We start from the raw sequence: 16,308 nt of genomic DNA, 5'->3' as shown, positions 1-16,308 counted from the left end.
ATATACTCTATCCAATGGGAATAGGAAATAACCAAAATAAACCGTACTTTTCAATATCACAAGTGGTTTGTTGATAAGTCCGCTTTATGATTTACTACAAACAGTTCTTGATTAATATATCTTCACTTTTAATATAACAATATTTCACTTAACTACGTAAATCCACTTAAATTTGACTTCCAAAGTAACAAAAAAATTTTAGCCGACATTCAAAACGCCATTTTTTGATGAACGAACAATTAAAATGGAGACCTCACTAAGGATGTTTGCTAAACGAATGGCGAATGAATAAATTTATACAGATAAAAAATATATTATTTTAGTTTTAACATACAGTTTAGATTTTTTAAAAAGATATATTTATTTAATTGGTTATAATATGGATTATAATATAATATAGAAATATAATATACAATATAAAAAGTTAGATAATGTTCGATAAAAATGTTATTATTTTATATAGTAAGGTATAGACAAAAAATTTAGAAGGATTAATACATTTTATAGAAATAAAATACCTTAAAATATAGATCAGTTTTGTGCAAAGCAACACTTAATTTATAGTTTTTAAAATAATACAAGAGCAAGATATTATTCGGAATTGTCAAAAGTTTTTTTTCTTACGACCTGGCTTTGTTTAAGCGAACTGTAATTGTAACCGATTTAGTATTTGCGACCTTTTGCTTTTGTCTACTGACTTTTGATTTGCCATCAACACGGACTATGCTGATTGAACATTACTTTTTCGGTTTGAAGATTAAGATAAGATGTTATTTTTAATTCCATTTTGTTTTTTTTTTTCAAAAAATTGAATGCTAAGAAATGTATTTCAAGGTCAAAGTCGTTTTAGATATAAGATAAAAAAGAGTTTCTTTGAAAGATATATAAAATTTTATTTATTCAAAACCTTAGTATTACACAATACGTCATATGTCTTGAAAATGCCACTTCAGTATTGAAACATACAATGTTTATTTTTATTAATGATGGAATATAAATCTATTCATATAAATGAAATTGTGAGTGTGTTTCTATGACTTATCGCTGAAAATAACTACCTCTTTATAACTTAATAAGGCTATTTGCGAAATACCACGATCCACATCAAAACTAACGACCTAATTTTTATTTAAGCCTAAAAATGCTTCTATATAAAAATTTTAATATGTACCATTCCTGCAATTTTAATAAATAAAATATTTAAAAAATTACGTAAAATCAATAAAATATGTCGTTCCTTAGCATTCATTACCCATTCACTCAATAATTGTCTCCTCACTAGTGTAACTCAAATGTAATGTCAATTCAAGGTCAAAGTTGTTTATTTACCTTCTTTCCTATTCCCATTGGAATAGAGTATACATATGTTTTTTGTTTAACAGGAGTCGACTAAAAAATATTTGGGTGCTCCTTACGTATTACACAACTGTACGGGACTAACAGCTAAACTGTCACTACAAAACAACGACGATTTCTCCGTTTTTCTAACCGAAGAATATACTGTCTCCGATTACAGGTATATCATCGCATAATCTATCTCATCTAAATATATACTGATGTACTATTATATAAAATATATTAATTCTCACTTATTGTCGTCAACAGGGAAGTCGTATTGGAGCCCGGTGCTTGTGTTCCTCTTCAACTTAAACACGGCGGGCTTAATGTTATGAAGCTTAATGAGCCACCACCTCCTCTTAAACTGAACGTTAAGGTCAGTAATACAGAATACAATGAACAATTGAGACGTGTGTCAATACTAGAGATACGTCGTCTCTAGTATCGACACACGTCACTTCATTTTAATATAAGATTTAAATTTTTATAAATCTGTTGACCACGAATTACTGTCATGAAATATATAAATATCCATGTTTTGTAATTTCGAGCAGATCGTGGAGATGAGCGAGGAGATCGTGATCCCCGTGGAGCGCGCCGACAAGCGCTACTTCGCGCTGGGCCGGCGCCACACGGGCGAGCGCACGCCCGCGGCCGCGTCGCCCGCCGCGCCGCACGCCGCCGCCGTCGAGCCGCGCGGGCTCATCTCCGACGTCGTCATGCACGACGCCGCGCTGCACATCTACTTGCGCAGTATCGTGCAGGTATGTTATATTCTCACAGTGTTCAGTTTTGATTTAGATCGTGGTAATTCGCAAATAGCCTTATTCACTTATAAAGAGGTAGTTATTTTCAGCGATAAGTCATAGAAACACACTCACAATTTTATTTATATGAATAGATTTTTATTCCCTCATTAATAAAAAGAAACATTGTATGTTTAAATAATAAAGTGGCATTTTCGAGACATATAACGTATTGTATAATGCTAAGGTTTTGAATAAATAAAATTTTATATATATTTCAAAGAAACTCTTACTTTATCTTATATCTAAAACGACTATGACCTTAAATAAATTTCTTAGCATTAAATTTCTTGAAAAAAAAAAATGTTATTAAAAATAACATCTTATCTTAATCTTCAAACTGAAAAAGTAATGTTCAATCAGCGTAGTCACCGTACACATGATACGAAAGATCAGAGTCTAATATATTACTATTGTATTATTTTCAAAACTATAAATTAAGTGTTGCTTTGCATAAAACTGATCTATATTTTGAGACTGTTTTATTTCTTTAAAATGAATTAATTCTTTTAATTTTTTTGTTTATACCTTACTATATAAAATAATGACATTTTTATCAAACATTATGTAACTTATTACATTATTTTACAAATATTTCATATTCCATATTATAACCGAGTTGAATACAGAGTTATGTATACCAATATCGGCATTTGCGCAGGTAATGAACACGCTGTCGGTGAACGTGTCGGTGTACTACATGACGCTGAGCGGCAACGAGGTGCGGCTGCTGGGCGACGTGTGCCCCGGCGACACGCTGCGCCTGCCGCTGCAGGCCGTGCACACGCCCACGGCTGAGATCTTCTTCTCCGTCGAAGGTGCTCGCGCGTGATTCTGTCCGGCTGCTCGAGCCACGAACCATATATAGAACCAACAAACCTTGCATTCATCGTGTTGTCTCATTACAGAATGTGAACAGAATATCTTTATTTTTGAGATATAATTTAAACTTATTTTTCAGGGTTCACGGTGTCGGTGTCGCCGTTTATATGGCGCGAACTACAGCAGGAAGTCAAATTATCGAAATTGTTACAATGTGATTCTAAAGATAAAAACAGTGGAGAAAAATTCTACTTACGGGTATTTTTTTATTATTTTAAATATTAAAATATATATTCATGTATTGAATTTTTTATATAGATATGAATGTTAAATTGATAAGTATTTTTAAATTAATTAAAAAAAAAAAGATTTGCACGAGTGTTCGTATACAGAATTTAACACTTAAAAAGCTTATTTTCAGAAATTAATGAACGAATAAACTAACTTATATAAGCTTTGCATTGATTTACGTATGTAGTCGTGTTTGTATCTTCCTCTTTGTTCCTATGAATTTATGCTTGCAGGCTGTAGGAACTATGGAGCAAGTATTCTTCGAGCACTCTAACCGACACACTTTCGCATCTTCATGTTACGACATTGTCCTAAAACCTGCAGTCAAGTTGCAAAACTGTCTACCTGTGCCTGTGTTGGTGTCACAACTAGGCCTGCGACGGACGCAGCTCTTCAGTCCCGGCGAGATGTTCCACTTATCACATTTGGCACCTAATCGAGCTTCGGTTGTCATTATGGTCAGTCAGCCAAAAAAACCTGAGCTTTGAGAATCTCCTTAATGCTTTAAGCATCGACTGCATCGTGTCACAATCCTGTACGTATTTACTATTTACACCAACAGATTCAAAGCTACCTGGACAAGTGCTGGGTATGCACCAAGAACCTGCCCGACGAGGACACGGAGCTGTCGGTGTGGTCGTTCGAGTCGCACGACAGCCCGTCCGTCATGACGCTGGAGTTGGGCGTGCACAGCGTGGACCTGGAGGGCACGCAGATGCTGTCGCTCTACTGCCCCTTCTGGATGCTCAACAAGACCGGTTTCACTCTCTGCTACCGAGTACGTAAATACAACCCTCTCTTCATTTAGTACGAAACTTACGTAACATTAGCGGTACTAATCTGTCCTATCCGTATTATCCTTGATTAGGCCTAAACGTATTGCTAGTACAGTAGTTAATGATCTAATAAAAATACACTTAATAATAATTTTATACATTATAATCTACGAGTTTCCATTTTTTCTTATATCTCACCTACGGGTCAAATGAAATAGTATGAGCATGAGTAATAATTGTGAAGAAACAAAGCATTTTTATAAAAGATTATAATTATTTTTACTTATAGTGATATACTTATAGTTAACTACAAAAAGAAAATAACTTGAAATTTTGTTGTAAAGTTTTGTTGCCTGTATTGATTTTGCATTCAGATCTCCTTGGATGCACAGTAGAATGCACACAACTTTGATGGAATAATATTTTTAAGGTATACTATAAAGATGTTACGATTAATTTTTCTCCAATGTAACATTAACTATAGGTTAAATATTGGTAGGTATAACCAACATTTATGTTTAAAATTTCACTAATAAGGAAACTATAAAGCATACATAGAAGTTAAAATAGTTATTTAACTTTCTACTGCAGCTGCGATATGATACATAAATAGTCAGTTGAATATTAAGTTAAAATTCGAGCTTTTTACATTATTGGCACTGGACAATTATTGTATCCATTTCAAGGGAAAAATGGGAACAAATCCATAAAATTGTATATCTTTTGAAGCATACATGGTGGACTTTAATATTAATAAAAAAAAATAGCAATTACCAGAAACAGCTGTTTTCCAAAGATAGGAGTTAAAACTTATACTTACATCATTTTTGGTTGGACCGATAATACAAGGGCCATATAAATTAATGCTTGCAGAAATCAAAGAAACCAGACAAAGATTCCAGCACACCCAACAAGGTACCCTTAGACATGGTTTGAAATAATCCGCAATTAGTATTTTATTTGTAACATGCTTTGACTTTATAATTAATTATAATATATTTTGCTTGTAATAATTGATGAAACGTATAAATTATTTTAAAATAAAACGTTTTACGGTTTCGATTTTTGTAATGCATCATTCTAACTTTTTTAATCATCATCGTTTAGTTTATATACTTAGTAAACAACTTCTAATATGCGTAGAATATTTCTTATGTGCATGGTTAGTAGGGTCATACTTCACTTATAACTTTAGTATTGTGTACTGTAAACCTTTGTAGTCCCCAATGTATTCGTAATGTGTATCAGCTTCTTTGTAGAATATGTAAATGTCTAAATTACAGATAAGACATTCTCGTTGCAGTAGATTTATTAGACGCGCTTCATGTTTGCCGGTGAGTGCAAACAAAATTGAGCCTATTACTAGATTATTTAGAAATATACCTTATATGTTAGGTATGTGTGTTAAAACAAACACCCTTACACTATGAAAAACAATTTTATATAACGTGGGCATCGCACCAAATATTAAGTAATCCTCTAGAAGTTATGACCTTACTTTAAAAATATATGTATTTTTATTTTTTAAATGTTTATTTAATAATTTATATGAAATTATGTAACTGCATGTTTTGCATGTTTCATTATTTTTTATAATTTTCGCACGTAATTTATAAACATACATTCTTTAATCTTAACACATATTGGTGGTAGCAATGAGGCCTCACTGGGTGGTATTTAATACTCATTGGTTGTTCCACCGATATAACGTCAATACTTTTGTTTTATTATTAAACGGCTTAAAGTGTATTAAACGGGCACAAGGGACAGAACATCTTATATTGGTTGGCTGCACATTGATGATGTAAACTTTGGTTTATATTTAATTCATTGTCAATGTCTAAGTGGGACAGCAAGCATACTGCTTTGCTTTTATAAGTTTGACCTACTGTTGGTAATATGCTTGTCTGCAAAATAATAAAACACTTAATATGTATAAACTATAATATAAATTCTATGGAATTTAAAATTTTAAACTGAATTTTCTTGATAATTTTTGCATACGATACATAATAAGTAATTTAAAATATATATATATATATATATTTATATATTTATGCACATAACACTTTCTAGTTAATATGACTGTCAATGTAAAAGACCGACACTAAATATAATTAAAAGTTTTATCTAAAAGTCGTATCATTTACATACTTTACTAATACTTACTTTCTGTGTTGAATTTCATAATTATTATTTTGTCGTTATAAAATTCCCTAAATTTTCGTGTCAACTTAATGCTGTGTGTTTATTTAATGTAATTATTTTACATCGGCATTTCAAAGCAAAACCATGGCAAATTCCATATATTTTCTGTCGGGCTCTCGTTTATGAATGGAATTCCTTTTATACAATAATATATTCAAATCTTTATGATATAAAATGGTTATGGAATAAAATTTAGATATGTATATATGTATAATTTTTCACTTTTATTTTTTTTATATTTTAGAACGTCGATGAAACAGGCAATGTAATCTTTCACCCGAAAGACTACAAGGAACCGATATTGTTTTCGTTCCGAGCCAAAAACTTTTTTGGGAAAAAGAAGGCTGCGATACGAGTGGAGTTTGGAGAATGGTCTGATAAATTCTCACTAGATGTACCTGGAAGTTCTGGTGTTATAATATGCAAAAACGAAGGAAGAACGTACGAGGTTTGTAAACTGATTGTTTTTAGCTTAATCTATACAAATATTATAAGGAGGAGGAGGTATAATTGTATGTAGTTATAGGAGGTAATAATGATCCAATTATTTATTTTTTCAATGGTAGAGAGCTACATTATTCATGAGTGATATGGGGTATAAATTATATTTATAATATATAATTATATAATCACTCATATATATAATTAATAAATTACACCCGTACGAAACGGTTTGCTAGTAGAATTTAATGTTGGATTAAGAATACAATTTTAATCCTATTGTTTTTCCAGGTTGCAGTAACTAACCAGCTGACGTTCAACAGCTTGACGAAAATGGTTATATTTACGCCATTTTTCCTAATTATTAACGAATGTCCGTTTCCTATACAACATCAAGAATTGCATAGGTCAGGGGATCCTTGGCAAGAGGTAAGTCAATTTTATAAAATATTTATAATTAAATATATTTTATTTTTTTATAGTATTGTAATTTTCTTTACTACATATATTTTATTCCTTAGGTGGAACAAAACTCTAGTTCACCTCTCTGGCCCGTGATAGAAAGAGAGGATAAATTGCTTTTGCTGCGAGTGTCGGGCTCCATGGATCACGCCGCACCATTCCTGTACACAGAGCAACTCAGTGTTTGTTTGAAGCTTAACAATGAGGTGAACTTGCGTTATAATAAATCATTATAAATACTCAGTAGTCAATGTTTTACAAGAGCCAAAGAAAACTAACTTTACGTCGGTATTTTTTTATTCATGTTATGTGTATAGCTCGAATTGGTCATATCGATGTCGTAGAATAATGTAGCGTAATAGCTGAACTCCGAATGAAAAACGTCATCTATTTCGTGATTTTGAAAATCAATTCTAAAACAATTTATCCTGATCGGTTTACCTAAAAAATTGCTCACGTAAGCACATTCTCACTAACCTGATTCACGAGAGAATCACAAAGTTCGTCTACTCGTAAGACGAAATTCTCATTGGCCTGTTCCGACGGCCGCAGTACGGCGGGCTGCACGTGGAGGTGCAGCTGACCGAGGGCGGCACGTACGTGACGGTGCGCCAGTACCGCGCCGGACACGCGCCCGCGCTGCTCGTCAACTACTCGCCCTACGCCGTCGACGTGCTGGAGAAGGAGAACGTCAACGTGCGGTGAGCGCCCACAGACTGTGTACGGGGAAACTGCCTAGGTTTGAACGGGGAGTGTGCCGGGGCAGTTACAGCGGACATGGTATCATAGGAGCAATGGTTAGCGACCATCGATGTGGATGGTTGCCGTTTGGTACCGCCGGTTCGTTCGTCTGTAATCCTATAATCGATTCAAAATATATAATACCGTTATCGTTTAAATGTATTATTAATTTAGTATATAATTATTTTTTAGAAAAATACCTTCAATGCATCAAATGCTATACACCTGGGATAATCCAGCCGGTCCACGTATACTAATATTCGAAGCGCATAAAAAGAAAGAAATCGAAAACGATTTAAGAAAAGATGGAATCGGTGACTTTATGTAAGTGAAATAAACTTTACGTAGTACTAGAGAAGCTCGAGGATATTATTTTTGTAAGGAAAGCTTAAACAACTAGTAACATTGATGTATCTAATGATACATAATTATTAAAAAAAAATACTATGTGAATGTAATCTAATAATATAATGTCGTTCAGGATTAACGAAACCCAGCACGTCTGGTGGGTGTCGTTCCTAGACGGGCTGCAGCGCGTGGTGCTGTTCACGCAGGACCCCATCCTGGCCAGCGGCGCGCACACCATCGGCGAGGCCGAGCCCGTGCACACCGAGCTCGTGCTCGCCATACACGGCTTCGGGCTGTCGCTCGTCAACGATCCGGAGCTCACGGAGATTCTCTATGTCAGCATATCCAAGTATGTTCATCCGCCGATCCTAGATGAATGAGCAAAACTTTGCCTTGCCAGTTATTTAATGTTTTGTTTGTCGTATTTTCATAGTTCAGGCATAATATGGGAGCAATGTAAAATTGGTGCACGGCGTTACAAGAAAATCGAGGGACCTAAAGCTACACAATTCGAAGAGGCTTATCAACGTTACCACGCCGAGAAGACGGTTAGTGACACACAAGTGTCGCCACGAGTCAAGATCGATGATAAAACTGAGGTACGTGAAATGTTATTAGGAAGTAAGTTATGAGGTAAACATTATTAGTAGGCAAGACGGCTATGAATGAAAATTATGAATTCGTTAAACAATAAAGGGTATTATTCATGCGCGCCGCGACCTACAGATCGACTTCGAGGAGATGCGGCTGCTGCGGCCCAACGCGCGGCTGGTGCGGCGCACGCAGGAGCCGGGCGTGTGGGCGGCCGTGGGGCTCACGCCGCACTCGCGCCGCGTGCACGCGCGCCTGCACCGCCTGCAGGTGGACCAGCAGCTGCCGCTGCCCACCTTCCCCGTCGTGCTGGCGCCCGTGCCGCCGCCCAAGTCTGTCGCCAACGACGATCCGTCCGGTACCGAGCTCGAATTTACATCTATTGGCTAACTAGAGAATGCAATCCCTCAACTGTATTTCACCTCGGTATTAGGGGAATTAAAGTTTGCATAAGGTTAAACTGAGTACTCTGCGATCTGTTTCCGTGATGAATTTTTTTGCAGTACAAGACCATGACATCAACTATCTCATTTGGACTAAAAATAAAAAATATAATACTTTTGTGTATGCATTAAAATTTTAACGTGTAGCTATAATCATTGGTTCAAATCCCGGATTAGGGCCAAGTTAGTCCTGCATCTGAACAATCTCTCGTGTAGAATATACCATACCTTCGAAATATGTGTGCGAGGTAACACAGTGTATCTTGTGTGTATATGTGCAAGTGCATACACTTGTGAACTATAATATGTCCGGCGCAGTTGAGTGGCTGCCGGCCTTGACCGATATCGATCAGGAGAATATCGTCAGGTAATTGGGTACAACGGGCATGAAACATCTTGCCTGATAAGATGAATTTACGGGCAAAAATGTCATAAAATTCATGCTGGTTACAAGTACATCGAAATTATTATTTAAATTTAATGTAGTTTAATGAATATATTCTATTGGTAGGTACGAAGCCGTTTATTGAAGTGTCGATAGTGGAGCGTATAATGGAGCACACCAGCGTGCGGCAGTACAAGTACTATAAAGTGCTGATACAGGAATTCCACGTAAAAGTGGACATGGGTCTTATTAATGCTCTTATGGGAATGTTCCCGCAAAGATTGCTCACGGAACAGGAAGCTGTAAGTTTGAATGCTTTAATTATCTTGCTTAGTATACTAACATGGCATTACGTAACATTTTTTTTTAAATTTAAGTATTTGATATGTATATTACATATATGTACAACATATTAAAAGAGTCTATTTTGTAGTTGGATGCGTTCCAATTGGATATTGAAAAAGCAAGACAACCGCTAGAGGCACTGGCGGCGATAGGTGCTGCTTCAGATCTGAAGAACTTCTATGATAACTTACATTTATCTCCACTTAAGGTGAGAAGAAGTTATAATAGGGTTCAATAGGATTTATTTGATTTGTGTGTAATAAAATTGTATTTTTGTTAATAATTACTTTGTACTGTAGGTGCACGTATCGTTTTCATTGGGTGGAACGACTCAACTACCTACCTTCGTTGGAACAGTACTGCAGAGTATTGGTGTTACTCTAACAGATATGAATGACGTTGTATTCAAGTAAGCTTTTGTGTATTCTCTTAATGTTGATGTAAAACATAATTTATAAGAAATAAAAACAAGCACTATTTTTTATAGATTGTCATATTATGAAAGAAATTATGAATTTTTATCGCAAAAGGAGTTGATCGGTCAAGTTCAGAGTCACTACACGGGACAAGCTCTGAAACAACTTTACGTTCTGGTGCTCGGATTAGATGTCATCGGAAATCCGTACGGTCTAGTCATCGGACTTAAGAAGGGCGTCGAAGATTTATTCTACGAACCTTTCCAGGTTAGCGATCATTTTCATTAGCACAAGATTCAAAACAAAAAAAAAATACGAATATTTTTTTTTTTTCCTCTAAATAATCATACAATTTATGTTAGGAATAGAATAACAGTATTAATTTATATTTGATCGTAATTACCGCGGTGATACGTACTACTGGCGGCGTAGTAAAGCGCGTTCGTTTCGGCAGGGGGCGATCCAGGGCCCGGGCGAGTTCGCGGAGGGGCTGATGCTGGGCGTGCGCTCGCTGGTGGGCCACACCGTGGGCGGCGCGGCGGGCGCCGTGTCGCGCATCACGGGCGCCATGGGCCACGGGCTCGCCGCGCTCTCGCTCGACAAGGTACGGCTTTCGTGATTAAAATTGTTTCATATTGGGTCGAACGATCGAAAAAAAAGGAATACAAGTAAATCAACCAAGTATGTTGACAGAATGTTTTTATAAATATTTAAAATAATTAGAAATTTCTTACTTACTTTCTAACTTTACAGGATTATCAGCGACGTCGCAGAGATAATATCAATAAACCACCCGCTAACTTACAAGAGGGCCTCGCTAGAAGCGGAAAAGGACTTGTCATGGTATGAACCGAAAAACTTCTTAAATAGTTGATTCAACGTCGGAAGGAATTACCTTTTTTTTAAATAAATTACTATAATATAAAATCTACTATTAGTAAAAATTGATGCCATAAAAATTTGAATGATACCCTATCGCTATCGATATCGTATCGAAGACGGAATGTAATTTATTTAAAGCTTTATAATTGTTTGCGTGTGTATCAACGGGTCCGCCCGGAGGCCTCACGCCGTGTTTACGAACATATGAACACAAACAGGGTGTGGTGGACGGCGTGACTGGCGTGTTCACGAAGCCTTTCGAGGGCGCCCGCGATCATGGTGTGGAAGGGTTCTTTAAGGGCCTGGGGGTTGGAGCCGTTGGGCTGGTGGCCCGCCCAACTGCGGGCGTCGTCGATTTCGCTTCAGGCTCCTTCGATGCCGTCAAGAGGTGATCCAATCGTCCACCTCGATCTATGCATGCTTTGTCTCCGCATGACGCCTCGGCTTCGCTGTTCGGTGTTATTTATTGGATTGTCTTTAGTTTATGCTGTTTTTGGAGAGGAGCTTGTTTTGTGTTAGCGCAAATTTCAAGTGATCTAGTCTAGATTTTGTGATGGTCGTACTGTTATTTGATGATGACAAAGTATATATATATCTTAGATAATAATATTTACATTGATAAATCGCAAATGCATTACCTAGGTAAATCAGGGTCTGGTAAATAATATGCACCGGAATGAACGTTTTTTATCAACTCGTCTATTTTGTTGACGAAAATCGACCATCAGTCGTGAGAATTATACACGAAAGTCATTCGAGTACGTTTTTTTAAAAAATGCCGACGTAATAAAGTTTGATCGCGGGCTTAGAACTCGCGGCACTCGGTCTCCGAAATAGGGCGCGCGTCGCGGGCGCAGGTAGGGCGGGCGCAGGCAGGGCGGGCGCAGGTAGGCCCGTGCACGACTCGCTGCGCAGGGCGTGGTGGAGGGCGTGCGCGGCGTGGTGTCGCGGCCGCTGGCGGGCGCGCAGGCGGGCGGCGCGGGCGGCTTCGTGCGCGGGCTGGGCCACGGCGCCGTCGGCCTCTTCGTGCGGCCCGTCGGCGGCTTCGTAGACTTCACCTCCGGACTGCTCACCTCCGTTAGAAGGTTGCCGCGACCACCGGTAGACGTCGGCTTTAGAACGTGTAGACTTTGCTACTGAGTGTGAAGTAGTTTAGGAAATTATCCGAGGCTACGTCGTATCCGAGTTGCTAGATTAGATATGTAGAGTACATTTTTTAGTATTACTCGAGTAGATTTTTGTTGTGGAGTGCGGTACTAGACGATAAAAACTGATGTTAGATATTTTGTTTGTTGGTAGATCCTTGGCTTTTCATTCTTAGCGCTATTTGACTAACAACTAACCCTATAATCCCTTGATATTTAACCAAATACTTACCTATGGCTGTAATCATCTAAGCAATGTACCATATCCTGTTACGCATATCCATTGGTTTGTGTACTGTTATACTAAACGAAGGTGTAAATATTAACGTTAATAAATGTTTGTCCAAATGTAATTTGTAATTTGTGAACTGTATATCAACATAATATTATTCATAGATTCATTTTATTAAATTGTTTTTGTGAATTTCGTAGATTGTGATTTTTAATCATTTATTTATTTATCAACTAGTGTGTGTTTCGTAGCTGATCGCATAAATGATAATTAATATAACATTATGAATAATATCAGAGCGGCGGATTTGTCTGAGGAAGTGACGAAGCGCAGAGCAGCACGGTACTTAGCGGCCGACGCCGGCGTCAGGCCTTATTCTAGACTTCAGGCTGAAGGGTACAAAATGCTGTCTGAACTTGAAAAGGTAACGTTTTTTTAACAAATATGTTTTAATTTAGTAATTAATGATTTTTAATGTTATATAATTATATTTGTTATAAGTGATTTGATTATAAGGCTTGTGAATTTTTCCATTCTCATCAAATTGAAGAATTGTAGGTTTTGGGTTTTATCAATAAAATATTGTACGTAGATCATGTTAAGGTTAATTTTGATCTAGTAAATAAGTTATGATTTATTTTAGGGTAAATTTGTGAGCACGGACACATACGAAGCTCACGTGTGGGTGATTGCTGCCAAAGAAGTGGTTATGTGCACTGACAAGCGACTGCTCTATTTGGAAAAGAACAACGTATTTGGCGGTTGGCAGGTAATGTGAAGAACTAAATGCATGAAGTATCCAATTGCAGGGAATAAGACAAAATATACATTTTTAATAAATAAATAAAAATTAATAAATTGCCACACATAATTATAAAGGCGTATTGTTATTCGATTTTTTTTTTTGTAATTTACAAGTTTTATATCGTAATATATATATATATATATATATATATATATATATATTTATTGCTGCCGATTATTTCATAAGATTTATCATTTTTGGGATACTATTTGTCATTGGATATACGTAAAGAAATATACGTAAGTAAGTACACCGGAGTCATATTAAAAGTTTTTGATAAAGTTTCGTACCTCGCTTAACCAGTTTCCTTGGTGCAGATCGTGTGGACGTACCTGTGGGCGGAGATCCCGGACGTGCCGACGGCCGTGGCCAAGGGCGTGTACGTGCCGACGGCCAAGAAGAAGGTGCTGGGCATGTTCCCCAGCTCCGGCTCGGGCAAGGTGACAGACCTTTATTTGTGGAGTTGTTGAATATATCGATTTTTGCTGTGTTTAGAACACTGTAATAAAAGTATTTGTGCTTACAAAAAAGGGTGTGCTTAACAGCAAACTGAGTCATGTTTTTTGACTCTCATACTTGATTGATCTATTTCACTGTCAAAATTTTCAGGGACTACCGATGTGTTAAATATACTAATAAAGTGTTTGAGTATGTAACGAACCTTATATTTACTATTATAATTTCGTGACAGGTCATCTTCCTGTACGACGAGCAGCAGAAGAAGTTTCTACTCGCACAATGCCAGCGGCTCATGCGGGCTCGTTGACATGAGACAGTAGAAAGAACGACTCCGGCCGTAGGGCTCGGGGAATTCTTTCTACTTATATTCGATTACCGCACCGCGTTGTTTACTCTCGCCTATCACTTTAATCTGCACCACTTCAATCCTAAAGGTTTCCGCTGAACCGAAGAAGTGTTCAGTATTTCACTCTTAAATGTGTTTGTGTTGACGCAGCAGTGTAGCTTATATTTTGCATTGTAGATGTTTAGTCAAAAGTTGCTTAACAAAAGAACTGCATATTCAAGAAAAACATATTTATGAAACATATATAGATTCTTTGTATAATTATATGTTCAAATATATGTTGAACTTTAACGAGAAGTCTAGAAAGATATAATCGATAAAGTTAGTTCTTGGATTCTTGTTTGTTTACCCCGCCGTCCCATCTCTTGTTAATATTTGATTATATTATACGTTAGACCGAAAAAGTTTCATTTTGTACATATTACTTTGACTTTAAACTTAAAATGCCCAAATATGTTCGATCCATCGTATGTCGTTATAATAGTTTTGTCCATTTAAATGTTACATGTATATTTCGCCAAACCGCGTTTAATTCATGACTACATCGCATTTAGTTGTAATTAAGAGAAAATGCTATAAATATGAACATAATAAACAATATAGTTTGTAATTATTGAACATTGTCATTTCAAATAGTTTTTATGTTTATGGAAAGTTAAAGATAAATTATATTAAATATGTTTATAATGCTCTCGTTGGTACAACATTGTTTTTGATAAGGTCGAGTAAATTTTTTGTTAAATAATCTAGTTGAGAGTTTTAAGTAAGTTAAAAGAATACCAAATTTGTTAAACGCATTCATTAGCTATGTACCAGTATTAGTGCCTTATAACAAGTGCGTACAAGTCTTGTGTAATATGACTGTGTTTGTTGATGACTATAAACGTTTAATGGGTTTTCTGTTTTTGTATCAATGTTTGTTATTTCAATATTCTATATTATGTTAATTGTATAGTTAGCGGACATATAATATTATAAGCAATTCGCTTTGCTGTATTTGCTAAACTTGAATAGAGTGTAAAGTTCGAGACGTTTAATTTTTGTAATACTTATATTTTTTGAAATATTTACGTGCTAGAAAAAGTGAACTCGGGAAGTTGGACGATGGTGCGTTTTCTTTCATTTTCAGGTACAATTCCATCGATTTTATACTATTTGCTTTGAGCAATATACTTTTTTCTAATATTTTTGTCTTACTCAAGCTTGTGTATAACCCTTTTGATTGATATTAAATGATTTAAAATTAATGTTTTTTTAATATCCTTTTTTGAGTTTTGTAATTATTATAGTTTAAATTATGTTTTTTTCGACAACTACTAATATACTAATCTATTGTTATACTGCAATCCAACACGACCCATGCAAGATCAGGACTTGAACAGCAGCTTCACGTGCTTTTCATGTAATATTGGGTATATTATCTAACTCCAAGCGTAACGATCTAAATAAGGTATAATTATAGTTTTGTATATATGTACATTATATATATGACTACTTTCGTGCATAATTTGATATTGCTAGAATTCCAAAAAGGAAACCGATTTATATATGTCACCGTAAGATTACAAAAATCGTTAGATTACAATCTGACGAGACAGATTGTAATCTGTCGAAATATTGTGAACTTTGAAATATCATTGCAATTTAACGCATTATTTTTCGCTATATTGTAATCTGTCGAAGTCAAACTGTTAGATTACAATCTGTCCCCTGATTGACCGGTGTTATTGTAAGAGTTCAATCATACGTCACCGTTATTATTCGGTAGCTTACAATCTAACGAAGTAAATTTCAGTTAAATTATAAAAACTAACCTAACCTAACCGAAATATTATGAACTATCGAAATTATTTATATTTTATTGCAAATTGAATAAACGTTCACAATCTATTACAATTGCGCGAAATAGATTATAATCTAACGGTATTTGCAATTTTACGGTGAAATAATATGGCGGATGCCGGAGAGGCGCCCCCGCACATAACGGTCAACCAATCAGCGCGCGAGATGCATTCCGTTCTACGCT

At 36.0% G+C, this 16,308-nt stretch overlaps 2 protein-coding genes across 5 annotated transcripts in view; one reads left to right on the top strand and one right to left on the bottom strand.

Annotated features, from left to right (window-relative positions):
• LOC113401146 (intermembrane lipid transfer protein Vps13) overlaps positions 1-15,529 on the top strand; it is a 31,299-nt gene extending 15,770 nt beyond the window's left edge. Inside the window, exons 35-61 of one of the 2 annotated variants that reach the window (XM_026640909.2) lie at positions 1,383-1,516; positions 1,606-1,714; positions 1,893-2,102; positions 2,806-2,962; positions 3,106-3,224; positions 3,491-3,715; positions 3,820-4,035; positions 4,907-4,948; positions 6,486-6,689; positions 6,974-7,111; positions 7,204-7,350; positions 7,697-7,845; positions 8,078-8,209; positions 8,367-8,582; positions 8,667-8,832; positions 8,960-9,182; positions 9,779-9,954; positions 10,086-10,205; positions 10,297-10,406; positions 10,485-10,680; positions 10,868-11,017; positions 11,167-11,256; positions 11,514-11,683; positions 12,970-13,096; positions 13,316-13,441; positions 13,795-13,917; positions 14,169-15,529. In XM_026640909.2, the coding sequence (XP_026496694.2) occupies positions 1,383-1,516; positions 1,606-1,714; positions 1,893-2,102; positions 2,806-2,962; positions 3,106-3,224; positions 3,491-3,715; positions 3,820-4,035; positions 4,907-4,948; positions 6,486-6,689; positions 6,974-7,111; positions 7,204-7,350; positions 7,697-7,845; positions 8,078-8,209; positions 8,367-8,582; positions 8,667-8,832; positions 8,960-9,182; positions 9,779-9,954; positions 10,086-10,205; positions 10,297-10,406; positions 10,485-10,680; positions 10,868-11,017; positions 11,167-11,256; positions 11,514-11,683; positions 12,970-13,096; positions 13,316-13,441; positions 13,795-13,917; positions 14,169-14,243 (4,050 nt within the window). In that variant the 3' untranslated portion in view covers positions 14,244-15,529. The remainder of the gene's footprint in view (positions 1-1,382; positions 1,517-1,605; positions 1,715-1,892; positions 2,103-2,805; positions 2,963-3,105; positions 3,225-3,490; positions 3,716-3,819; positions 4,036-4,906; positions 4,949-6,485; positions 6,690-6,973; positions 7,112-7,203; positions 7,351-7,696; positions 7,846-8,077; positions 8,210-8,366; positions 8,583-8,666; positions 8,833-8,959; positions 9,183-9,778; positions 9,955-10,085; positions 10,206-10,296; positions 10,407-10,484; positions 10,681-10,867; positions 11,018-11,166; positions 11,257-11,513; positions 11,684-12,969; positions 13,097-13,315; positions 13,442-13,794; positions 13,918-14,168) is intronic. The other variant, XM_026640910.2, reaches the window with a different exon arrangement.
• LOC113401338 (probable E3 ubiquitin-protein ligase HERC4) overlaps positions 1-16,308 on the bottom strand; it is a 333,429-nt gene that overhangs the window by 219,144 nt on the left and 97,977 nt on the right. The window lies entirely within an intron of this gene.

Source organism: Vanessa tameamea, chromosome 7 (genome assembly GCF_037043105.1).
Source record: "Vanessa tameamea isolate UH-Manoa-2023 chromosome 7, ilVanTame1 primary haplotype, whole genome shotgun sequence".
NCBI lineage: Eukaryota > Metazoa > Arthropoda > Insecta > Lepidoptera > Nymphalidae > Vanessa > Vanessa tameamea.
This window is presented reverse-complemented; position numbering and strand designations above follow the sequence as displayed.